The sequence below is a fragment of the Microtus oregoni genome, unplaced genomic scaffold (assembly GCF_018167655.1).
Source record: "Microtus oregoni isolate MIOR12 unplaced genomic scaffold, Mior012 000010F_ref0000083, whole genome shotgun sequence".
Taxonomy (NCBI): domain Eukaryota; kingdom Metazoa; phylum Chordata; class Mammalia; order Rodentia; family Cricetidae; genus Microtus; species Microtus oregoni.
In genome coordinates this window covers 19,473,198-19,500,005 of record NW_024543069.1, presented here as the reverse complement: position 1 = coordinate 19,500,005, position 26,808 = coordinate 19,473,198, and the positions used below count along the sequence as shown (strand labels likewise).

General features: G+C 42.3%; 1 protein-coding gene and 1 pseudogene across 1 annotated transcript in view; one reads left to right on the top strand and one right to left on the bottom strand.

Moving 5' to 3' along the window:
• Positions 1–2,187: 2,187 nt before the first annotated feature.
• The window catches only part of LOC121452988 (serine/arginine repetitive matrix protein 3-like), a 41,023-nt gene continuing 16,402 nt past the window's right edge, over positions 2,188–26,808 (bottom strand). Inside the window, exon 2 of the mRNA XM_041659489.1 lies at positions 2,188–2,656. Coding sequence (XP_041515423.1) covers positions 2,635–2,656 — 22 coding nt within the window. The 3' untranslated portion in view covers positions 2,188–2,634. The remainder of the gene's footprint in view (positions 2,657–26,808) is intronic.
• Positions 10,919–11,013, top strand: LOC121453080 (annotated as a pseudogene).

The following is a 26,808-nucleotide window of genomic DNA, read 5'->3' as shown; positions in this document are numbered from 1 at the left end:
GGGAGATTAAAGTAGGAAAGTCATGACTTTCGGGATAGGTTGGGCTACAGAGTAAGTTCAAGGCTAGCCTAAACTGGGGTTGAGGGGATGGTGAGTTAGAGAGGGAGAGTGGTGGGGGTGTGAAGATAGAAGGACAGAGGAAAGGAACAAGGGAGGGAGAGAGGGGACTGAATCTCACCCTAGTACTGGTTCTCAAAGAAGTATTGAGAGAGGGGACGATTTAGGACTGTGGATACAGAATCATGCTGTCTTTCTATTCTCTCAACTGCTAAACTGTGGGTTGGTGTGAAGCAACATCACAAATGGAATATAATAGAGAGATTATTATTATTGGACCAAGTCATCGGCTGAGCCCTTCTACATGGGAGAGGAGGGCAGAATGATGTGGCAGAGGAGAAGACAAGGGAGTGAGGTGCAGGAGGTCAGAGAAAGGCCACCATGGGGACTTAATCCACTGCTGTCTGTGAAGGCCAAGGGAGCAGCCAAGAGACGTCCTCTAGGTGACGACAGCACCCGTGGCGAGGGAGCAGGCACCTCCCTCCTCTTGTCACTCTGGAGCTGAGTTCTTCCAGCCCCTTAAGTGAGTCTGTCTTAGGCTTGCTATTGCTGTGATAAAACGCCATGAGCAAAGCAGCGTGGGGAGGAAGGGGTTTATTTGGCTTACTCTTCCATATCACAGTTCATCATCAAAGGAAGTCAGCATAGGAACTCAAACAGGGCAGGAACTGATGCAGAGGAGCTGATGCAGAGGTTATAACGAAATGCTGCTTACTGCCTCCATTCCCATGGCTTGCTCGGCTCACTCTCTTATAGAACCGAAGACTGCCAGCTTAGGGGTGGCCGCACCCACAATGCGCTAGGCCCTCCAACATCGATCACTAATTAAGAAAATGCCCTACAAGTTTGCCTATGGTCCAGTTTTATGGAGGCTCAATTGAAAGTTCCCTCCTCCCAGATGACTATAAGCTTGTGTCAAGTTGACATAAAACTAGCCAGCACAGAGAGTAAAACAAATTCTTCCTTGGGGACTCCAGACCAGAGCTCTGGCTAGTAGCCTGAAGTTAGCTTGACAATACCCAATCCAGTGCTTATGTAAGCCCCCTGAACTTGCAGAGGATAAAAGGTGTTTTTTTTTCTTTCTTTCTTTCCTGTTTTATTAAGTGACTGAAATTAAGGTAATTTTTATGGCAATAACATAGAAAGTACATGGGGTACTGCTTGCACTCCATGTTTGGGGGCAGAAGGAAAGATGGGAGAGGGGAAGGTTGAGAACCTTCACTGTGCACTAAAGGGACAATTCTTGGGCATCATCAGAAGACTTCAGAGAAGAAGAATGGGGTCATCAAACTACTCAGTGTTGTGAATCCCGCTTTGAGTTAAAACGGGAATTCTTACCGAAGGGAGAGAGGCTGTCTCACTGTACATTTGAGATTTGTCAATGGTTCTGTCCCAGCTTGAGTGGAAAGGCTCAAGGCTTCTGCACTTGTCTCCCAGCTGGTGGTGCTGTTTGGAGGTTGTGGAGTCTTTCGCACGGGACCTAACTGGCAGACATAGTTCCATGGAGGCCGAGCTTAGGTTGTTAGCCTGGTTCTGCCCGGTATCTTTGCGTGCTGATCTGTAAGATGTAGCAGGCCACCCTGCAAGTTTCCACTGTAAGAATCCTCCAGCCTTTTGGTATGATTTCCCTGCAAGGATGGCCTTAATCTTCTGGACTATGGGTTACAGTAGACTTCGCCCTTCTTCCGAGGCTTCTGCCAGGTATGCATGTGTTACAAAAACAAGAAAAGGACCCAACTGCTGTTTTCCCAGACTGATTCTGGGTTTCCTTCTGCACGGGATTAGACTTGACAGAGGACACCCCAGCAATCCTGTGCCAAGCACAGCTGGGAGGGCATGTGTGCACAGGACTTGCATTTCTGAGGTGCTGCTGATGTCCTGAAGGGAGGGCTGTGGCTAGGGACACGGAGGGCTGTGGCTAGGGACACGGAGGGCTGTGGCTAGGGACACGGAGGGCTGTGGCTAGGGACACGGAGGGCTGTGGCTAGGGACACGGAGGGCTGTGGCTAGGGACACGGAGGGCTGTGGCAGGGACACGGAGGGCTGTGGCTGTGTGAATAGGGACGGGGAGGGCTGTTGCAGCTGAGTTTTTCTGTTCCATTGTCCAGCTCTGGCTGAGCCCAGACTCAAGGTTCTTCTCCATTAGCTTCTCAAGCACAGGACTACAAGCCGAAGCCACTATGCCTGTATTTATTATAAACTCTTTAGAAGCAACTGTCTTTAATTTATTTGCATGTAAATGTTGATCAACTAAAAAGTGACATAAAAATATAAAATGTAATCCACATTACCTCACCTCTCATTGCCCTCTGTTTTTCTCAAGCCTTTGCCAGGCTTACACCACTATCAGAAAGAAAGAGAAATTCCAGACTCATCCACAGGCACCAGCAGACTGGAGAAGGAAGATGTGCCGCAAGCATATTAATTCCTTGTCTCTTATGCTGTCTCAGAAGTGGAAAAAAAAATCCTTGTTGTAGTTGAGTGGGTGGTGGCAGCTCGCTTCTCCACATCTAATTTCATAAATATGTGTTGCAATTAGCTTTTGCAGATGGAATAGCTAAATCCTGATTCAATTTTCTATTTTAGAAGGGCCATTAATCTGGAAAACAAATAAAGATAAATTAATTATTAATGCCTAATCCATACTTTCTCAAAATGAAACTTATAACACTCATATAGCCTTAAATAGAAACCGCGAGCCCCCAAACTTCTGTTTTCTCTTTGGCTGAGCTTATCCTGCCGTGCACATCTCTAGGGGGTCCACGCCAAACACAGAGTATTTGCTTTCTGTCTCTTTTGTTTTAAAGCTGAGGGCAGTCAGATCGTTCCTAAGCAGTCTGACCGTAGAAACAATTTTTTTTTCCGCCAAGCACTATTTATAGGAAGAACTTGGACAGTAATTTTAGAAACCAAAGAATAATCAAAACTCATTTACTAGGACTGTTGAGGGGACAAGTCATTCCAGTTAACTAGATTTTCTGGTTAGCTAGAAATAAACCTAATATCCATAGTTCAACACTTCCATAACAAATCTTTTCAAAGTGCTTTAGCTTCTATCCTGCCTTGGGAAGTAGAGAGTGGTGAATATCACTGAGTACTAGATAGCCAAAGTTTCTGCAGTGTACATAAACACTCTGTGCTTCAGGGTGGGCTTCAAGGGTCTGGGAGATCGTGTCGACTGACAATCAGTTGAACATGCAATCTGGAAGCAGGCTTCTCATTTCTGTCTGAGAACCTCTGTTTTAGTCTACTTTTCTCTTGAAATCAAGGCTAACAAACAGTCCTACTAATCAAGGGTTCTAATTTAACTGGGCGAAATCAACCTTTTCTCTGCATAATAAGGTTTCTTAGGCTAAATTTCAAAGGGTATGGGTGGAAAAGCTCACTTACAGATGTATGATATGGCAGTGGTTTTAAGAAAATTTTAACCAGGAAAAAGTGATTCACACCTGTAATCCTAGAGAGGGCAGGGGAGGGTAGGAAGATTATGAGTTCAGAGCTAGCTTGTGCTATCTAGTGAGAACCAGAGATCATATGGGACCTTGTTACAAAAAGGAGCTAAGGTTTACCTGGGAACTTTCAAAGTCTCACAGTTTAACAGTTTGTACACAGGTGATATTAAAGCATTCCATTGTTTTACGCATGTGGTTTCTCTTCAACTTCCTTTTACTGAAGTGAAAGGGTCCAGCACTATCCTAATCCAAACAGCTGCCATCTTCACAACCACAGCTGGGCTTGCAGAGTGTTGAGGAGGGGGTAAGGATTAGCCAGCCTTTCTTCCAGCCAGTTGTTTACATTTTTCCTGAATCCTCGTGGTCTTGGGGAGTATACAGGCTGGGAAAGACTGCTGGGCAGCAGCTATGTGAAGACTCTCTCGTGTACTTTTGAGCAACCACCCTGCTGTCAGAATTCCCTCACCCATCTCAATAAGTCAGCCCAATAAATTCATTGGCTCTCTGGTATGAACTTTGATGACTTTGAACTCTGGCTTGCCACTGGGACCTTATGAGGAGGGACTAGGCGTTGTTTGGTTCCTGCCTTACCCACCCCGACCCTTCACTCACTGAATGAAAACACAAGAAATAAAGAGGAAAGGGAAGAACATGACGGCTCCTAGGTGTGGCGGAGGAGAAAGCTTATTGTAGATATGTGGGCAACCATAGCCAGAGGCAGGCACATCTGGGAGAGACCAGAGTGGACCTGACCAGACAGAACTGTGCCACTGAGGGAGAGGGGGAGAGGAAGAAATAGGGGAGAGAGATGAACCAGGTGCAGGAGCCAGGAGTTCAAAGGTCCAAAAAGGGCAGGTAACCAAAGGCTCTTCCCTATATAATCCAGACATTTTGGTTACAGTGCTTGGGCTGGAGAGTTCAGGGCAGAGAATGGATATGCAAGCTATACTCTGTAACAGGTAGGGACTGAGGGATGCTGGGAGAACTACACTCACCACCTGCCCTACGACAACTCCTCGCTCACCACCTCCACTGGGGAGAAACCCTCACAACAGATAGTAAATTTGCTTGTTAATGCTATTATGTCTCCTGGCATAAAGAAGGTAAAACATTAGCAGGATGTAAACATAGAAATTGTTTTAGAAAAGAGGGATTTATATAAGAAGATTAAGATGGGTGAGTGTTTCCAGAATGAAAAAGAAGACTAGAAAGCTTTTGCAAGTTCTGGAGATCTGAGCGAGTTATTTAAGGTAAATAGAAGGGAGGCTTAGCGATTGCATGTACCGTATTACAGTTTATAAGGTCAAAACCCAACAATTACAAGGACTGGCTAAAATGCATGTCTAATCAAAATTTATTTCGAAAAGCCCAGTTATGGAAATAGTGTACAGTAGTTAAAAGTACCAGACTGCTTATACTGGTCTTTTGGGGTGTTTCATAACTCTACTTTTCCAAAGAAAACTTGAGGCCCCGCTGGATACAGGTATGAAGAATATAAGCTATTGGAAGAAAGAGAAGCAATTGCTCCAGTAGTCGCAATGGAACCTGACTTGTTTGCCACATACTGCTCTCAGTTTAAGTCATTTGTCCTCTGAATAATTTTGTTTATCAAATGAGGACCCGGGAGCATAAATTAATAACTTGTCAAGACAGCAGATAGCTCATAAATGGCAGTGATAGAGCATGAGCCTAGGCATTCCTGTAGAGTACAGAAACACCCTTCATGATTTGCCTTCCAACAAGGATGTGGTAGCATGTCGTTCTGCCGGAAACACCCTGCGTCGTGATGACAGAAGAAGGAAGGGTGGCATCTGCTAGGACTTCTGCAGCAGGCCATGATAAGGAAAACAAAACAAAACAAACAAACAAACAAAAAAACCAACGTCAAAGGTACAGTCAATAACAACATTTTTATAAAAACGATTTTTGGTTGTTTTATTATTTTTTGTATGTGTGTGTGTATTTTGTATGCATGTATGCTGTGCACCACACGCATGTCTGATAGCCTCAGAGGAGAACACTGTGGCTGGAGTCACAGATGGTTGTGAGCCACCATGTGGGTGCTAGGAATTAAAGCTGGTTTTTCTGGAAAAGCAACAAGTACTCTTAACCTCTGAGCCATCTCTCCATTACTAACAATGCTTAATATTAATAAAAGGAATGATAAATCAGGCCTTTGTTGGGAATTTTATACAAAAGAAAACTACTCCTGGCATCAATAATTTTGGTTAAATAAATGAATAAAACAAAAAGTAAAAATCCCCTATAATATATAGAAAATTGGTCAAGAATTCAAATTATCACAATGGTATTTGCTTTGGAAAATAAGTACAAGCCTTTTTTCAAGACAGAAATTTTCTAATGTGGATGTCATCTGATGAGAATATTTATACATATTGAGACCCTGAGAATGAAATAAAACATCGCAGAGCACAGTTGAAATTGTCAGCTGCCAATCCGGAATCCATTCTCTCTGTTTTGTTCAAATACCCACAGCTAATAACCCATGTGCCCCCACAGTTTTCATCAATTTGGTTTATATTAACATTCAGTAGAATTTTGGTCGAGTCTCAAACTTAATTTGACACGCAGGCTTTGAAACAGTTGATGAATATTGATTATTTTGTTCATCGTCTGGGACTTGTTTCAACTTGGTTAGAAGCTGTGAGCTTTCATTCAAGAAAACTCCATCCTTGATTTCAATGAACGTGTGTTCAATCAGGAAAACAGAGACACACGAAGGCATTGAACATGCTGGAGACTATATCATAGGAAATCATAACATCGCAGGAATTAGGGGTTTGGGAAGCCTGCAAGTATCAGTGCTTGGAATTATCCTGAAAATCAGGGACTATTTCTAGAAAAGAAACAGAGGAGGATATAAAGACTAAAAAGAAAAACAAGGCCTGAATCAAAGGATTCTGCCCTTGTGCGCTCCCAACGGTATGATGCCAACAGCACCTTTCTCCTTGTGTTATACTTAAGTAGACATTGTCTCTCCTATTAGATCCATTTTGATGGTAAGTATTATGTCTTACTTGTCTTTGAAAACCTAGCACTTATCACAATACCTGTTCCATAATGGGTACTCAATAAATATTTGATAAATGGATGTAAGGTTGAAGGAATGAATAAAGAAAGAAGAAGCCCAAAGGACCTTGTGAGGCAACACGTTTGGTTGCACATGGGCCTAACACAAGACAATCACCTGTCAGTCTACACCAGATTTAACTCCACTGATCATGGAGAGGCATGGTGGATTTCCGTCAGGAAAATCACAAAGAGTTGCAGCGACACTGATAACAAAAACATAATCCTGTGCTGGCTGCCCTAAATGCTTTAGACATCTTAACTATTTCAGAGATCATTCTTAGCTCTCCCGAGAATCCAACAAGTGGACAGGACACGCTCTTACACTACAGTCTCTGAAACAGAAGAACGCAGATTTGTCGTTGTGTAACTTAGGGAGAAATTTAACAACAAAAACAGACGCATTTTCTTATCATCCTTCCCAGCCTGGAACCTACCCTAGGACAAACGGCAAAGAACGGCCCTGAACAAAGTGAAATTAATGTTCTGGCCGTTACAGCACGATCAAATCTGACTCCACGTAGTTCATTATTCTCAATCAGATAATTCAGAAGTGTGTGCTTTCCCAAGATAAACTCAGAAGGGAATTTTCTGTTCTCTATCTGACCTTATTTAATTTATCTGAGTATCTGCATTGATTGTTGGACAAATAATAACGTCTACCGTTGGGTGTTCATGGTCAGCCCACAATTTCTTCCCATCTTCAGCAAAACAGCTCACATGAATTACTTTTATCTTGCTTTGGCAGCAGAAATAACAGAGTGTTCATTTGCTATTCAATAGCTATTATTTGTATCTTGGTGCAGACTGCTTAAGAATTCAGTCTACATTTTCTGGTACCCTGAAATAATATCATCTGTGGCTATAATAATAATGTCGTCTTCTTTTGATCAAAATATTACTTCAAAATATTTTGTGGTCCACTGCCCACTTATCTGCTTTATCTAAAAGTGTGTGTGTGTGTGTGTGTGTGTGTGTGTGTGTGTGTGTGTGTTGGGGCAGCTCATAGAAAATTTGAAATTTTGGTGTCTATTGTTGAAGTACCAAGAGCAATAAATGCTCTCTTCTTTTGTAGGTGATTAAATAACAAGGTACAGCTGAGACACCTCATAACTGCCAAGTTCAAATTGCAATATTGAGTGGATTCTCCAACTCTGGGGAGAGTTTTTCTAGTTAACAGGAGGGAATGAGAGAAAGACACCAGGCTTCCAAAGTCTAGTGCCAAGGAAAGATGGTGAATTACTTACTGGCTTATCAAAAGGTGTCCAGGAAGATGAATTGATAATTGAATACCTTTTCAAGAACACAAAGAATGGGGTGGATATAGTCAGATGTGAAGGCTTACGTTATGAATTATTCAGAATTGAGAGTGACTGAATTTCACATTGGATTGGTCATATGTGGAGTCTTTGGACTGGAACATACTTGAATCTGGGTGTAGCCTGTTCTCTGGAATCACACCTCTTTAGTGGACTCCTGGGCCAGCAGCAGTCTCTGTGAGATGATTGTCAGAAACGCAAGGCTTCAAGCACCAGTTCAGGCCCACTAAATCTGACTCTGCTTTTTAATAAGGTGAGCAGGCAAATCACATGCATGCTAATGACCGAGACGCGCTGCACCAACACCAAGTGGAAGGAATATTACGTAGAGTTTGAGGGAACATCCAGACTGATTGGCTGGGAGATTTTAGTGGGCAAAGGAACAAGCACGGAGAAACTTAAAAATGAACAATGGAAGAAAAGTTTCTCAGAAACCAAAAAGAAACATCGTAAATTGTGATGGCTATTTTTGGTTGTCACCTTGGTTATATTTGGAATTAACTAAAACTCAAAAAAGGAGGGCACACCTATTAGGAATTTTTGCTTTATTTGAAGTAGGGAAATTCATTTTGAGGTGGAAAGACACACCTTTAATCCAGGTCATTTGAGCTGGGATAACTGAGCTCCTATCTGGACCACACCTTCTGTGGAAGCTATGTCAGGTCCTGGAAGAAAGAAGGTTTTGCTCTTTGTCTGCTTGCCCTTACCTTGCAAATACACCCATCCTTTCAATGGCATTCAAACCTCTTTTGAAGACCAGCTGAGACATACAGTCTTGTGACTTGAGTAACTGCTGGATTCTTGGGCTTTCCATTTACAGCCAGCCATTGTTGGATTAGCTGGACCACAGCCTGCAGGTTCTTCCAGTAAATCCCCTTTCCATAGAGAGATTCATTCTATAAGTTCTGTTATTCTAAAGAATCTTGACTAATACAAACACCCACCAAGAAAGTATAATTACTGGTTGTAGCAGGCTTTCCTTTAGGCCACAGACCAGCTCCCCAATCATGGCACAGAGATTTATTATTTGTTATGAATGCTTGACTTTAGCTGAGACTTGTTTCTTGCTAGCTCTTATAGCTTAACTTGTTTCTCTTCTTCTACATTTTGGCTCAGGGCTTTTTGCCTTTCTTTTATTTCTGTTCGTCTTACTTTCCTGTTTCTTGTGTCTGCCTGTCTGTCTGCTGCCTGGCTTCTGACCTTGGGTGTGTTCCTCTCTTTCTATCTCATTTTCTTCTCCTTCTCTCTCAAACCTCTCTTTCTCTTCCTACGTATCCTCTCTGCCTTCTAACCCTGACTATCCCTCTCCTGCTTAGCTATTGGCTGTTCAGGTTTTTATTAGAACAATCAGATGCCTTAGGCAGGCAAGGTGAGACGAATGCAACCCATCTTTGCATCATTAAACAAATGCAGCATAAACAAATGTAACACATCCTTACATTGTTAAACAAATGCAACCTACCTTTCCACAGGTAAAGTAATATCCCACAGCTTAAACAAATGTAACGCATCTTTACATAGCTAAAATTATATTCCATGACCACTGATCAGTGTCAAATATCATAAAAGTCTTAGGGAAGGAATGTCTGCAGGAACTATTTAGTAGGAAGAAAGCCATTTCCTGGAAATCACTGAGGACAACTTTAAGGCTGAAGAGAACAGAAATTAAAATTTGTTTCTATAAAATTGTAGTTAAGAAAGTAATTTTTGTACTCCTTTTCTTGCTATGACTAAATATGTTTAGCGAGCAATACAAAATGGTAGGTTAGGTTTCTGTGCAGTATCAAAAATATCTTAAAAAATCAGTTTGAAGGAGGAAGGCTTATTTTGGTCCATGGTTTCGGTCTGTGGTCCCTGGCTCCTGGTTTGGGTCTCAGTGCTAGAAAGTACCATGGAAGATCAAAGGTGCTAACTTCCTGGTGGCCAGGAGGCAGAGAGACTGAGAGGGGAAGAGACTAGAAGGAAAAACCAAAAAACTCTCCCAGGGCATGGCCACTGTGACCTGCTTTCTCCCCTTGAGGCCTGTGTCCTGAAGTTACTAACACTGCTTCATAACCCTTTAAACTATACTCCCACGAACAAAGCAATTCATCCAGGAAGCCAGAGCCCTCTGAGTGGCCCCGGCTCTAAGGAAGGCCACACAGAGGACTCAGCCTCAAGGAGACGGTACGGATGGAAACTGTAACAAGTGGTTAGTCCCTTAGATTTCCAGAGTTGAGATTTCAGCAAGCTGGGGCTAGTGCCATAAAGTTAGCCTATGGCTAGTGCAGCCAGTAGCTAGCGCCCCCTGGGCCAGGGCAGCCATTGCTCTGCATGCCCACCTTTCCCCTCCACCCACCAGCCCACTTCAGAGCCCTCAAGTCTATTGAATTTACACTCTAGACACTCCTAGTTGTCCTCGGTTGACTGATGTCATGGACTTTTTTTTTTTATCTGCGACATTTGAAAGCATTAGACATTATCTTTGAAAAGAAAAAAAAACTAACAGTATTAAAGTAGCATACTAAATAAAATACGTATAAGTGTGCAGGTTGAAGAGAACTGACAGATGTATATATCCATATAACCAATTGCTATAATTAAGATAGGTATAATATATGGACAATTAGGATAGAGATTTCCATCATACCAAAGCTCCCTCCGTGCCTCTACCTCCTCCCCAAAGCAATTCCAAAGGTTTTATCTGAATCATTTACAGTTGCTTCCCCTTTCCTTACATCTGGGTTCTTTGCACACAATTTTTGAAACCCATTCACATTGTTGTACCCATGAAGTGTGTTCCCTTCCATTGATCAGTAGTGTTCCTTTGAGCTGATGAGCCTTGATCTCTCTAGCCATCTGCCAGCTGCTGGATGTTTGTGGTGTTTCTAGGTATTATGAAGCGAGCCACTATCAGCTATAACATACATACTCTCGGGAAGATGTGCTTTCATTTTTTTATATGTAAGAACCTAGGAGTAAAATTCTTATTTGGTCAGTATATGTTTAAGAAATTGCCTAGTGCTTGCTTCTGTAGCACACTAAAATTGGAACAATACAGAGAAGATTAGCATGGCCCCTTTGACAAGCAAATTTGTGAAGTGTTTCATATTTTAAAAAGAAAGAAATTAGCTGATTTTTAAAAAAATAAAAACCATCTATAAGAGTTCCACTTGCTCTTCCTTGCTGGTCTGTAATTTAGGCATTCTGGTGAGTGTGCATTCATATCTCATTGTGGTTTTAACATGAACTTTTTAAAAATTATGTGAAGAACGTTTTGTTCTACCTTCCATGGTGGTGCACGGATTTAATTTCAGCACTCTGGAGGCAGTAGCAGGTGGGTCCCTGAGTTCAAGCCCAGCCTAGACTACAGATTGAATTCCAGGACAGCCAGAACTACACAGAGAAACCCTGTCTCAAAACAAAACAAACAGGGCTGGTGAGATGGCTCAGTAGTTAAGAGCATTGCCTGTTCCTCCGAAGGTCCTGAGTTCAATTCCCAGCAACCACATGGTGGCTCACAACCATCTGTAATGAGATCTGGTGCCCTCTTCTGGCCTGCAGGCATATATGCAGACAGAATATTGTATACTTAATAAAATAAATATTTAAAAAAACCAAACAGACAAAAAGAATATTTGTCCTTATTTTCAATCCTCTATCTTTCCTATTTTATCTTTAAAAATAAAATTTACACATATATATATAAATGTATAGATGTATAATATATAATTATATTGCTATGTTAATAAATTTAACATTTGTTATTTTCAATAAATTAATAAATTAGCTTAAGTTTCTCTAGTTCCTATTTGGTAAATATTAACATAAAACGTAAGCCACAGAACTGGAAGGCTCCTCAGCAATTGTCAAGGACCAAAGTACCAAGGATGATGATACAGGTCTATAATCACAGCAACTTGGGAGGCTGAGGCAAAGGGTCAATCCTTATGAACTGTGAGCTCAAGCCTAACCTGGGCTACACAGGGCTGCACAGCCAGTTTATTAATTTAAAAGCAAAACAAGCTCAAAGGTGTCCTGAGATCAGAAAGTGTAAGAGCCACCATTCAAAAGAATCTAAATATGTTCTGTGCATAAAAGATACCGACTTCATAATACGGAGGTTCTGGCAGAGACTAAGAGCACATAAACAGCACAGATATCACTATAGTGGCTTTAAGCTTTCTCTTCCACATCACCCTCTCAAACATTCCACTGGGAGTACTTCTCATGAGCAGAAAATTGACACAGGCTTCAGGGAGCATCAGAAGCTAACAGAACTTGACCACACGTTTATCTCTGATCAGATTTTGCTACTGCATTTTGTCCAAGTTTGTTCTAATAACTAAGTTAGCTTCAGATTTGACCAGCTCAGAGAGCCCCACACCCAAAAGCACACACATGTAAATATGTGCACTTTACTCATCTGAAATATTTTCTTAGGGTTGTACAAATTCTTTGTGCTTGTTGGATATCAATAAACATATTTAGTAATCAGACATATTTAGTGCAGACATTCTCTCGCTGTGTGAGTTGCTTTGCAGTTTCTTAGTGCTTTATTAACAAAGCATAAACTTTTAGAGCCAATGAGGTCCAATTTGTTGGGTTTTGTTTTTGTGATCTGTGTTTTATGTGTCTCTTAAATCCCCGTCTGCCTCCAAACTGGGAATGTTTCCCCCAGAAGGCTGCCTTTTACGTAACGTGGTGCTGCTTCGTATTTCGCTGCCCTAATTTATCTTCCCACGGTCTGTTTCTTTTTTCTGGTCCTTCTTATCTCTCAGTCATGAACGTTTACAATTTACAAGCTTTCTCTCTCTCTTTGATTATAACTACTGTGTATCCATCAAAGAAGGCCTAGATGGCAGACGAAGTGAAGGCGTGATAATAGAAACAGCAACCCTAGGCGGTAGTCAAACACGATGTTTAAAGGAACAAGCTAGAGGGCAGGCTGCCTGCGCTCGGATTCCACTTCTGTGACCATCTGGCTGTGGTACCGGGTTGCATTTACACGGTAAAAGAATTCACAAGACTCAGTAGCATTTCGTACTAGGATTTTCGTTGCCGCCGAGGACACAAAGCGAAGATACAGTGTGTGTTCACAGGGTACAGAGACTGGGTTCTGAAGTTCTTCTACTCCCAGAAAAAAGTGTGTCAGCAGGTGGGAGGTGCCTCTGCTGAGGGAAGGCCCTGACTCTTAGGGCCCCAGGCTTTTGTGTGGGGTTGGTAGCATAGATATATCCTGCTACACAAGCCTGCTTTGTCAACCAAATCCCAGGACCCAGCAATGAAACCAAGTGACATTGTCTAGCAGCTTCTTCTTCTTTTTTTCCTTTTGAAGATTGTAATCTACTTTAGGTAGTATAGGAGGCAGGTGGGAGAGGCACTAGCTGCAACAAATAAGCCATCAGGCCTTCTGTTTTAATGTTCTTGGGTTCCCAAATTTGGACAAAAATGTACCTCTCTTTCACTGCTTCCTTCCTGGTCTCTATCTTCCCCCCCCCCCTGAAAGTATCTCAAAGTAGAAACTGAGGTGGTGTTGGGTGGCAGGCTATTTGTTTATTTCAGGTTATTTTATGGTTGTTTCAGGAAGTAGAAATATAGAAGTGAAAATAGGAAAGAAATGAGAAAGAGAAGAGATGGGCCAGGAGGGAAGGAGTGATCTTGAGCTACTCACTGCTATTGAGGATAGCAATCCCATTGGCCAGCCTCTGAGTGCCTAAGAAAGGGCCCTCCAAAGGGGAGGGGCTGGGTCATTTGACCACTGATTTTGTCTTCTGTCATTTGAGGGATCCAACTAAGTCCTCTATTTGTCTGTAGAAAAAAAAACCTGAGAGATGAAGTTTGGACATTTCACATAGCTCCCATCAGTACACAGAAGACACACACAGAGAGAAAGGGAGAGAGAGAGAGAGAGAGAGAGAGAGAGAACAGGGGTGAGACGCGAGCATAACATGCAGATCACAGAAAACAGGAAGGGGCTGATGCCAAGCTTCCCAATTCTGCACATCACTTCTTGGTACATAGGCAGCCAGTTTGAAAGTCTCCCAGGGCAGAGTGGGAAGATCTGAAGAACTGACTCCTCCAATCTTGTTTGTTTGTCTCCTTTTATTTACCAGTATTATTCCAGGGCGAGGGGTTCACACCATTTCTGGAGGTACTACAATACTAGGCCAGCACATGGTTTGTCCCAGAAAATCCCCATTCCAGTTTCCAGCTCCCAACACCCATTTAATGTATTTTCCTCAGATAGAGGATCTATCATTTAGTCTTGGTTGTTGTTGTTGTTGCTGCTGCTGCTGTTGCTGTTCTCCTCCTCCTCCTCCTCCTCCTCCTCCTCCTCCTCCTCCTCCTCCTTAACTGGTCCCAAACTCAGAGATATCAATCTCCTTCTGCCTCACAAGTGCTGGGATTAAAGACCATGCCAGGTTTCAGTCTTGGTTCTTGACAGGCTAACATAATTTAAATTGTTCCAAATATTCCCAGTGAAATTATTTTTCGTCCTGCAGACTCAGATAAAACTATGCAACAGTTAAAACCAGAACTGTTCTCAAGATCAGAGGAGCATGCCAGTCCCTCCATTCCGGTGAGTGGCGTCAGTCTAGGGGATGAGAACCACTTTCATCAGGATGCCACAGTTAGATTAACCACTTTCCTCATGTTGGCTGTTAAGTGTATTGCCATTTCTTCGCACTTACATGTTAACAGTGTATCAATCAGCTCTCTGGGTGCTACTTTGCATACTATTTACTAAGATAAACACCATAACCGCAACTAAATGACTAGAGAGTAACACATCTATGAACTATTTTGATCCATGTAGATTCATTTTTCCCCCGAAAAGTTACGGTTGACCTATGTATAGTCACTTCAATCATGTATGTGTTGGGCAATATTTAAAAATGTTCATTTTAAACCCACTCAGCTCATTTAGTGCTACCAGCATGTGCCTGCGTTGTAGGGCCATCTATCAGGAGTTGGGTAGCCTTTCAAGGGTCACATCCTTCAAGAAAACACCCTCTGAGCAGCCACCAACTGCTAACAGCTTCTCGGCTAATATTAAATTGAAAGAGAATAGTGATGGGGAAGGGGATGGAAGGGCAGGAAAGGGAAGGAACCAAAGAGACAGACTTGCTCAAAGCATATTATATGCATGTATGAACTTCTCAAATAATAAAAACAAAACCTTTTAATGAGGACATGAAGTTGGGAATGGATGGGGAGGTGGAGTGGATCTGAGAGTAACTGGGGCGAAACAGGGGATAAAATATGATCAAAACACATTGCATGGAATTCTCAAAGGATTAATAAAATATTTTTTAAAAACTCTCAATGTTAAAAGTTTAGAAAACAAAATGTATAACCACAACTAGATGACCCACAGTCCTCAAAACCAAGCTATAAACATTTAATATATTTTATAATCTTAGTTGGTTATATATGATATGTATTATATTTGATGAACAAAACATAGACTTTTATATCCTGACTTCCTAATTTAGTATAATCTTACATTCTCCAGAAAAACAATTTTAAATGTTTGCAAAATCTTGCATCCATATCAGGAATTGTATTTTCCTGCCATTAATGGAGTTTGGCAAGTATAAATAATAATTTTGTTTTCCTAACATCCTGGAGAGAGGCGGTTTCTGACTTCATGACAATGGTTCAATGACGTTAGAGCTTTAGTCACTGTGGCTCTCCTCTCTTGGTCCTACATAGCAGTTGCAATGAGCGAGTTGTCTAGCTTTTCCTGGGGGAACAGCTTGCCTGCAGTGCCAGCTCACAGGAGGCTGAGACGGGGAAATCAGCCAAAAGTTCTAGGTCAGCCTGGACTACAAAGAGACTTTGGCTCAAAAATAAACCAGTCGGTCACTCAACAAAGGCATCTGTGTCTAGACAGCAATTCTAACACTTGGAGGTTCCATCTGAGGCCTCCTGCTTTTAGTTCATTGACCACAGTTTAATGAAGCAGAAGTTAGGAAATGCAGTGTTACTAACTAAACATATTTCGCACCAAACAATACAGGAGCTTTGGATAACAGAAACAAAAACAGAATAGGATAGAGATTGGGCAGCAACAGTTCATGCTACACCATCATATGGATGTCATGTTTTTATTAAACCAATCCTGATGGTATAGAATTAAGTTATTTTTCCCCTAATTTTTACCACTTCATCGATTAATATGTTAGGTGTTTCTCCAGAAATGTCTTTGCATATCTTTTATTTTTTTCATGATAATAATTAGTTAATCACATCATAGAATGCAAAACTCACTTTCCAGAGAAATGTTTTTAGTAGTTTAAACTCCTGCCATGGAGTAACAGAGCTTGCATGCAGTCTTTCTGAAAGTTGGTCATTGGATACTTGCTTTCTGACCAACTTCAGACATCTGCTCAAACTCTTTTCTGGTTTTTTGAGACCGGGTTTCTCTGTGTAACAGTCTTAGCTGCCCTGGAATTCGTTCTGTAAACCAGGCTGGCCTCAAACTCACAGAGATCCACCTGCCTCTGCCTCCAAAGTACTGGGACTAAAGGCATGCACCACCACTGCCCGGCTACTCTTTTTAAAATTAATATTCACGAACATCAGAAAATGTAATTGATCTTTAAATAGAATGCCGAAATGGCAGTTGTGAAGCACTATGTATTGTATTTAATTTATTATGGAGGAGGGAAACAAAATCTTGGAGAACGAGCCCTACAAGAATAAAGATACATTTTTTAAGTTGTGTATTCCTTTATCTGCTCCATTGGAGGAGCTCCTAAGATGGTTTTGATATCAGCAACCATAACAGGCCACAGAAGACAGGATAAGAAGGGAACAGCTGGCCAGATGGTGTTAGCACACGCCTTTAATCCCAGAACTTGGAAAGTAGAGGCAGGTGGATCTCTGTGAGTATGAGGCTAGCCTGGTCTACAAGACCTAGTTCCAGGACAGGAACCAAAGCTACAGAGAAACCCTGTCTCAGAGAAAAAGAAGAAGAAGAAGAAGAAGAAGAAGAAGAAGAAGAAGGAAGAAGAAAGAAACAGGAAAAAGGAAGGGAACAGCCATCTGAGACCCTATCAAAGCCAAATACAAAACCCCAAAATTAAATCTACCTAAGATCTTTCCAATATAACCATTATCTGAGATGTGGGTCTTACAACAGCCGTCGCTGCTCTGCTGACTGGAGCAATGTAAGCAAAATTTTGAAGCTTTCCAATGGAATAATGGAAACAAGCAAAGCTGGGTCACTGCACCAGGCTCCTCCACGGTCCTCAGCAGAAGACACATTTGAGACATTGAAGGTTGTATTCAGTTAAAATGTTCTCTGAGTGTATAAGTCAATCCATTTCTGATCAACTAAGTCATAATTTGAAGTGCATTTTGGAAACTCCAGCAACAAGAACTCATAATAGATCCTGTTGAGTTTACAGTGTGGGATCAAAAAGTGATAGCAGAAAATTGTAGTAAAAGAGATTACTTTGGAAACCAGAAAATCATCTAGTAATTCCTTTCTTGTAAGTATGATTTGTTTTTGTTTTTTTTAGAGACAGGGTTTCTCTGTAGCTTTAAATCCTGTCCTGGAACTATAAGTATGGTTTTAAACATAAGTTTTCATTAAAGCTAGGCATGGTAGGTTCTCAACTCTATTAAAATCCCAGTGTGCGAGGGTGCTGGAGATGTAGCTCAATAGTTCAGAGCATTTATTCTTATTGCAGAGGGCCCAGATTCAGGTCCCAGCACCCACGTGGTGGATCACAATTATCTGTTACTCTAGGTTCAGCTCACACACCATCTTCTTCCATGTGCGGTCATAAGGCATGCATGAAACACATATACACACATGCAGGCAACAAACAAACAACAAGAGAAAAACCCCAGAAAAACAAGACACTATACACATAAAATAAAAATAAATCTAAAATGAAAGCCAGAAGGTCCTAGTCAAACATTATGCAGACATTAAGAGACCACGGATGTCAGCCAAGACAACTATACCCAGCAAAACTTTCACTCACCATAGAAAGACAAAATAAGATATTCCATGAAAGAACCAGATTTAACCAATACCTAGGCACAAACCCAGCCCTATAAAAAAATACTAGAAGGAAAACTCTAACCCAAGGAAGTTGGTTACATCAACAAAAATACAGACACTAGATGATCTCACAGCAGCAAATCCCACAGAAGGGAAAAGCACACAAAATAACATCACCAACAATGAAAACTAAAATAACAGGAGATAGTAATAACTGGTCAATAATATTCCTTAATATAAACAGACACAACTCAGCTATAAAAAGGCACAAGTCAACAGATTGGATATGAAAACAGAATCCATCCTTCTCCTGCATACAGAAACATCTCAACCTCAAAAAGACAGACATCACCTCAGGGAAAAAGGTTGGGAAAAAAATTTCCAATCAAATGGACCTAAGGTGTAGCTATCCTAATATCTAACAAAATAAACTTCAAACTAAAATCAATCAAAAGAGACAATGAAGGACATTCCATATTTGTCACAGGAAAAATCCATCAAAAGGAAATCTCAATACTGAACATCTATGCCCTGAATACAAGGGCACCCTCGTATGTAAAGGAAACACTTTTAAAGCTTAAATCACACATTCAACCCCACACACTAATGGTAACTTCAACACTCCACTCTCACCACTGGACAGGTCTATCAGACAAAAAAATTAACAGAGAAATAAGGGAACTAACAGATGTTATGACTCAAATGGACTTAACAGATATCTATAGACCATTCCACCTAAGCATAAAGGAATATATCTTCTTCCTTTATTTCTTCTTTTACCCATTGATGCTTCAGGTGAGCACTGTTTAATTTCTATGTGTTTGTGGGCTTTCTGGAATTAGAGTTGCTGTTGAATTTTAATTTTAAGCCATGGTGAGCCAATAAGATACATGAGATTATTCCAATTTTTAAAATCTGTTGAGGTTTGTTTTGTTACTGAGTATGTGGTCAGTTTTTGGAACAGTTCCATGAGGTACTGCTTCTTTGTCAAAAATCTGGTGTTCATAGGTGTGCAGATTAATATCTGTGTCTTCAATTTGGTTCCATTGTCTGCCTGTCTGTTTTTATGCCAATCCCAGGCTGTTTTCAGTACTATATCTCTGTAGTAGAATTTGAAGTCAGGGATTATGATGCCTCCAGAAGTTCTTTTTATTGTACAGAATTGTTTTGGCTATCTTGTTTTTTTTTTTTCTTTTCCATATGAGTTGAGTACTTTCGAGGTCTGGGAAGAATTTTGCTGGGATTTTGTTGGGCATTTCATTGAAACTGTAGATTCCTTTTGGTAAGATTGCCATTTTTACTAGTTAAGTCTACCCACCCAAGAGCATGGGAGATCTTTCCACTTTCTGGTGTCTCAACAGGGGAATCTAAAATGGCTGAAAGACATGTAAGGAAATGCTCAACATCCTTAGCCATCAGAGAAATGCAAATCAAAACAACTTTGAGATTCCATCTTACACCTGTAAAAATGTGTTAGGATCTGCTGCTGGCTTGTCCTGTCCCTTTAAGAGACAAGCCCTGCCCACTCCTCCTTCTGCTGAGGCAAGCAAATCTTTTTTGCCTCCAGCCTGAGCTCTCTCTCCTTCTGTCCCTCTTCTGAAGAGGTAGCTGCTGCCTCTTCTCCTCTTCCCTGTCCTCTCTCCCTCTCTCTCTCTTCCCCCTTCTCCCCCTTCCCTTTCCCTTCCATAACCCAAACTTTCACTGCATGGCGTTGCCTATCCGTCTCTCACCTGCTGTGGCTCCTCAGGTGGGACCAGCTGCCCCACTGACCTGTCAAGGTCTCTTGCCTGCCTGGGACCCACAGATGCCTTGGGTGGTGGGACTGACTGCCCCTCATGGCTCACCATGGTCTCCTACCTGCTGCTGCCCTTAAGCATAAGAATGGCCAAGATCGAAAGCACTGATGATAACTTATGCTGGAGAGGATGTGGGGTAAAGGGATCGCTCCTGCATTGCTGGTGGGAATGCAAATTGGTACAGTCGCTTTGGATATCAGTATGGCGATTTCTCAGAAAATTAGGAAACATTCTTCCTCAAGACCAAGCAATACCACTTTGGGGTATATATCCAAACGATGCTCAATCGTACCACAAGGACACGTGCTCTACTATATTCATAGCATCATTTTGTCATAGCCAGAACCTGGAAACAGCCTAAATGCCCCTCGACCAAAGAATGGATAAGGAAAATGTGGTACATTTATACAATGGAATACTACACAGCAGAAAAAAATTAAGGACATTTTGAAATTTGCAGGCAAATGGATGGATCTAGAAAACATATTGAGTGAGGTAACCCAGACCCAGAAAGACAAATATCATATGTACTCACTCATAAGTGGTTTTTAGACATAAATCAAAGCAAACCAGCCTACAAATCACAATCCCAGAGAGCCTAGACAACAATGCGGACCCTAAGAGAGACATACATGGATCTAATCTACATGGGAAGTAGAAAAAGACAAGATCTCCTGAGTAAATTGGGAGCATGGGGACCATGGGAGAGGGTTGTAGGGGAGGGGAGTAAAAGGGAGGGTAGCAAAGAAAAATGTATAATGTTTAAAAAAACTTTAAAAATTTTAAAATTATTATTATTTTTTAATTTCAGGGAGCTTTAGCTTTTAGAACACATAGTATCTTACATAGTGCATCTCTGGATTCCTGTGAACAAAAGATGCAGACATTCACAAAAAGCTCAGTATATGAAAAGATATTCAATTTTCCCAATTCATTTAATTTAAAATTACACTGAGGTAAACCTCATAATTATCAATTTGACAAAAGAAGAGTTTTACGAAACAAACTGTGCTTGAGCCTTCAGAATAAAAACTATTAATGGAACAGGTTTGTCCAGTCCATTCGCAAATTCACAGTCTAAGAATTTACCTGGGAAACTTTCCTCTTTTGATCTACCCTCCTGAGCTACTCTGTCGCAGTGGATATTACGCCTTGACGGTAGAGGGCGCAAGAGAGACATTGCAGAAGGACAAGGGCCAATTTCTGGTCCTGGCGTGCTGGGTTCGGCTTTTATTTTGCTGCTCACGCAGAGCCTGTGGTGCCTGTGGGGTAGACCATGATGGATCAGGTAGTGCCAGAGTGCCCATTCTCAGCCTGGGTCTAGGGGCCAGCTAGTGGGCCACGCTATGCTCCAGGTCAAACTGTGATGATTTCTGTGGGTTGGGTGCCAGAAAGGTGTTTCCTGCTAGCCCCCCAACTGTAGACAAGATTAGTGGGAGACCCATCAAATTTCTCCTTCATCCAGTAGTCTGCAGTCACGTTTCCAAATGGTTTCTCACCTGACAGGCGGTGGAAGTTGCCTTGGTACCCTTCCCCTCCACTGGGGCATTCTTTACAGAGGGTTTGGAGAATTACGGTCACCTGCCGAAGTCTAACTCACCACCTGTTTGGGAAGTAAAATTGTTTGGGAACACAGCTAGGCCTATTTGTTTATGCACCGTCTATAGAGCGTTTTCATGGCTGCGACAGAGACTACGACCAATCCATTTACAATCTGTCCCTTTGTCGAAAACGTTAGCCAACCTTTATAGTTCTCTACTTTTTTTTATGTTATTCTATCAGGGCTTAACAGGTTTTTTTTTTTTTTTTTTTTTTTTGCATTAAGCTTCCTCTGTTTTAATGGCTGTGTGGTTTCTGTCTCCACGTGGTAATTCCTCTAATGCAGCAAAAATACTCACACTCAGGGCTATTGATTGCACTATTGTTTGTCAGTGTAAAAATACACACGAACACTGTTAAGTCCCCTGCCATGGAGACTGGTTAGTGGGCTATGGTATCCACATACTGGAGAACTCTGCAGCAGGGAAGGTGGCTAGGAGACCTCTGTGAACCGATTTGGAGTGACTTTTAGGGTGCCATTAAGAAAAAAAAACACACAAAAAAACATGCATTTTATAGTATGCAATGTTAATAAGAAAGGTTATTCCTTCTAATTGAAGCCTACAGATGATAAAGCAGAAGCCAACAGCAGGCACCTATGGGCTAACACTGGAAGGACTAGGAGGGGATGGTACTACAACTGTATCTTTTACTACGGAGTATAGCAGTCTGGCAGAATCATCTAACACAAAACCTGTTTTGTAATAAAGCGTTAATAGCTCACGTGGCTAATTAGGAATTTCAGCTCCATGATGGTGCCCAGGGGCACGAGAGACTATTGTTCCACATATCACCACTTCAGGAGAAGATCAGAGGTCCAAGTATAGTTTCACCAAGTTGAAAAATGATGCGGCACGAACATGAGGACTTGAGGTTAGCCCTCAACACACATGTGAACCAGCTGGGCATGGTGGCTGGCCCTCAACATACAGCTGGGCATGGTGGCTGGCCCTCAACATACATGTGAACCAGCTGGGCATGGTGGCTGGCCCTCAACACACATGTGAACCAGCTGGGCATGGTGGCTGGCCCTCAACATACAGCTGGGCATGGTGGCTGGCCCTCAACATACATATGAACAAGCTGGGCATGGTGGTACACACCTTTCATTCTAGTGCGGGCAATGGCGATGTCATGCAGGATGGTAGCAGGTGCTCGCTTGACACCTGAATCAGTGAGCACAAGGTCCAGTAAATAAAATCTCTTTGTTGACTCCCCATGGGAAGCCTTGCCCTCTCTGAGGAGTGGGTCGGGGGATGGGAGGAAGAGGGCAGCGGGAGGAGGGGAAGGGGTGGGAACTGGGAGAGTCACATAAAATGAGAAAAGTTTGCTTAAAAAGAGATAGATAGATAGATAGATAGATAGATAGATAGATAAGATGCCCTGCCTCCAACTCCAAACATCAGGTGAAGAAAGAGTAAAGGAGATGACTGATGTCAATATCTCACCTCTGTGTGCATGCATGCATCTGCACACGTGCGCACATACACATACACACACCCCACAATCCTTAGCTAAACCACCCAAAGTCAGGTCCTTTGAGGGTGTGTGTGTGTGTGTGTGTGTGTGTGTGTTTATACTATAAACACTGCCTTCTACCGGCGACCACGTGTCTCCATCATGAACTTGTGAGTTCTTGGAGGCAGAATATCTGTTATTCTGAATAACAGTTATTATCTGTTGATTATCAATTCTCAGCACCTGAGTAGGAGCTAGACTGATGTTTATCAAGACAGAAGTTTTTTTTTTTTTATTAGCTCGTAAATCCTTTGTAAATTTGTATAACACTATGACGAGCTGCGATAAGCAAACCTGACTCAGGCTACCTGAGTTCAAATACAGTTTACTGAGTTTTGTGAAGTTCCTTGAATAGATCCTTAGCCTTCCTGCCTGGTTTCTGGTTGTGAGCAGGAATGTGACTAGCACTTGCAGGACTTTCTTTGGGAGGAACCCAAGGAGAGGGTTGGAGGGCATGTGATTTCTTGAGGGAGGATCTCAAGGGAAAAACATGGAGGTGTTAGGGTTGAGAAAGAGCAAGGAGCTCTATGGCCTCAGCTGGGGTCTAATCCTAAACTAATCCCCTGGGAGGCTTGAGCTTCACCAAAAGGCAGTCCCACCCTGACAAGGGCCTGAGTCTCTAAGTCATTGGTTCCTGAGTATCCTCCAGGGATAATAGCCTCAGGCGGCTCCTATTGGACTGAAAACAACTCCCTGGAGAAAGAAGAGCTGTAAACACTTAGCAACCAAAGCTTACAGCGACTGGGAGAAGGGGCGGAGCGCCTGCCTGGTAGAGGAACGGGAGATCAGCAGCACCCACTGCAATCACCAACTCACAAGGGCATGGTGACTGTTCAGTGTGACATTACACAGACAGCACACAGAATTACATATAACACGCTTAATTGAAGCATCTTTCCAAACTCTTTGTCCTTAGAAGATGCAGAATATAAACCAAATCCTCAAACGTCAGCTATTTTTATTATCTTATTTTATAGCGCATAGTAAGTGTTCAATACACGGGGGAATGAACGACACGTGCAGCAAAGTATTTGTTACGTCTCTCTAATTAACTTCTATATTCCTTCCTTACTGCCTGAAGCAACATTGTATCTTGGACCTTGCATTATCCTGTGGACAGTGAGTTGAAATGAGACCTCTGAATCTTTTGAAGACCCCCTGCTATGTTTTGATTTTTTTTTTTTAATCCATGCCCTAGGTACTTATTAGTTTGGGTGGTACTATTAAGTTTGGATGAGGTCATGGTGAGATCTGGGAACATCTGACCCACTTGCTAATTAGTCTCATTCCCCATGATGAGTAGGTAGACAACGAAGAGAGGAAAAAAACCCAGTAGCACCTGCAATATAGCAGGTGAGTCCCTGTGGAGACCTGGCCTGCCACAGTGGCTAGAGTTGGATAATTGCCTGTGTGGCAGCTGGCTCTGCTTCTGATGTTGGGTCCCAGCACTCCAGGGCCAGCCATCAGGAAGAGACCTGAGATGTGAAGTTGAGCTAAACAACCCCTGAGGAGCCAAATAAATCCAGGGAGCATGCAGCTCTCAGTGGCGGCTAAGGGGTTGGAGTGCTAGGGGTCACGCCCATATCAGTAGGGTGACCTGGGAGATCTGTGTGAGCCTTGGTAGAGCCTGATGTCCTGGCATATAACGCCAACTGTGCAAAGGACAGCAAGGTGTTTCACTTCCTCTCATCCACCCCTGCACAGAGGAGCACTTGTGGTCACTGCAGACTCAGAAGAACAGAAGGGAGAGCAAGCTCAGGCGTGCCACAGCTCTAGTTACCCTAGGGCAGCACGGTACAGTGGTCTCCATCTTCAACCTAGACTCTCAGTGCAAACCTTGGGGGCTCCGAGGAGAAATAGAGCTGGGGAACTGTTCAGTAGACCATGCCCAAGTCTGTCAACTGGCTCCGAAACGGCATCAGGAAGACAGGATAAAGGATAGTTAGTTCACTCTCAGGGCCAGGACTTGTCTAACTGTTCAATACACTAAGAAAAGCAGAAATACCAGCAAAGTAAGGGGACCACACACAAACCTTTTAAAGCCTTCCCTGTAAAGATGCTGACCAGACTAATAATAATAATAATAATAATAATAATAATAATAATATAATAATAATAATAGAACCGGTGAGGAGAATGCTACACTCCTTACATTTAGAAAGGAAACATGTCTGAAAGTTATTTCTTCTTTTAAAGAATATCAGCATTTTCTAAGTGAATGACCAACTATGTGATGCTAACCTCTACGGTTACATAGGTGAGGGTACATCCAAATAGCAAGGTCCGACTGGAACTGTTGCCTTTTAAATTGTTTTCCAGATTTTGTCTTTGTTCTGGGGTCCCTTGTAATCTCACTACAAGGAGAGATTTCAAGGATATCTTGGACATTATTAGTTACTTGTTGAAGAGTCGGGGAGGAAAAAAAGAGCAGAAAGAGGAGAAAAAAGGAGAAGAAAGAGAGGGGAGGAAAGGAGAGGAGAGAGGAGGAGAGAAGAGGAAAGGAGAGAAGAGGAGAGGAGGAGAGGAGAGAGGAGGAGAGGACAGAGGAAGAGAGTAGGGGAGATGAGAAGGCATATTGGTTAGGATAGGCTGGGCTGTGCTGGGGCCTTGTGACTCTCTCGTGGATCCATGACAGGATGTTGAATGGACTCAGTTTTGTGCAGGGTTTGAGCAGGTGATAAGAGATGCTGTAAGTTTAAGAGAACGGTGCCCATGACATGAAGCCCAGAAGAAAACATCCTACCCCTTCCCCTGGTTCTTACATCCTTTGTGCATTCTCTTCTATAATGTCCCCGAGCCTTCCAAGAGTGATGTAAACATTTCGACAGTCACTCTTATTCTCGGCACTATGACCAAGTATGCTTTCTTCCTCAGTCTTTTTACTGTGTTCCGGTCTTCAACAGACTGAATGATACTACACCAGGAAGGGCAAACTGCTTTACCTAGACCTGAGTTTGGATCTCTATGACCCACATAAAATCTGGGCAGGTATAATGAATAGCCTGCTTGTAATCACAGTTCTCAGAAAGTTGAGACCAGGCATCTCTGGGGCAAACCGGCTATCTAGGGCAGTTGAAAATACAAGGTCTGGGTTCAGCGAGAGACCCTGCCTCAGAAGATAATGGGAAGAGCGATCTAGGAGGACGTCCAGCATCAGCTTGCTCGACCTCAGGCCTCCACACTCATACACGTGGGCCTACATATATGCAAACATGCAGATATACACACAAAACACATAAATAACTTCAAATAAGTGATGAGAAGAAAATAAAATATATATGCATTCACATAGTATAGTGGTATTTCATTTGCATTTTAATAAATAAAGCTTGTCTGAGGATCAGAAAAGTAAAACAGCCACTCTGGCCAGCCTTACAGACCAGGCAGTGGTGACACACACCTTTAATCCCAGTAGCCACACTAGCTTGCCATAGAAACCAGGCAGTGGTGGTGTATGCCCCTCATCACAGAACTAGAGAAGATTATAAAACAGGAAGAGACAGCTCTCAGGCTCGGGCTCATTCTGAGATTCCTGGAGGCAAGATTGACATTTTGGGCTGAGATAGCGGTAAGAGCCAGTGGCTGGCTGCTTTGCTTTTCTGACCTTCAGGTTGAACCCCAATTTCTTTCTCTGAGCTTTTATTAATCATGCTTCAACATAGCACTGTATAGAGCTTATTAGGAAAGAGATCTTCTGTGTCTTCAATCGTGAATCGGGTTGTACTTATAGTGTCTAATTCTTTCTCTCCCTCTCCCCTCCCAGTTCCTACCTGAGTGTTGTGATTACAGGGAATGTCATGAGGCCCCTCAGAAGGAAAATCCTCCCTCCCTGTCCTACAGCATGAACTCAAGTTCTCATACTCACTACACAAGCTCTCTACCACTGAGCTGCACCCCAGTCCTTGTCCTAACGCACATCAAGTCCGGAGTCCCTGCTTGTGAAGGATGAGAAGTTCTTAGTTTAGGATGAGGGG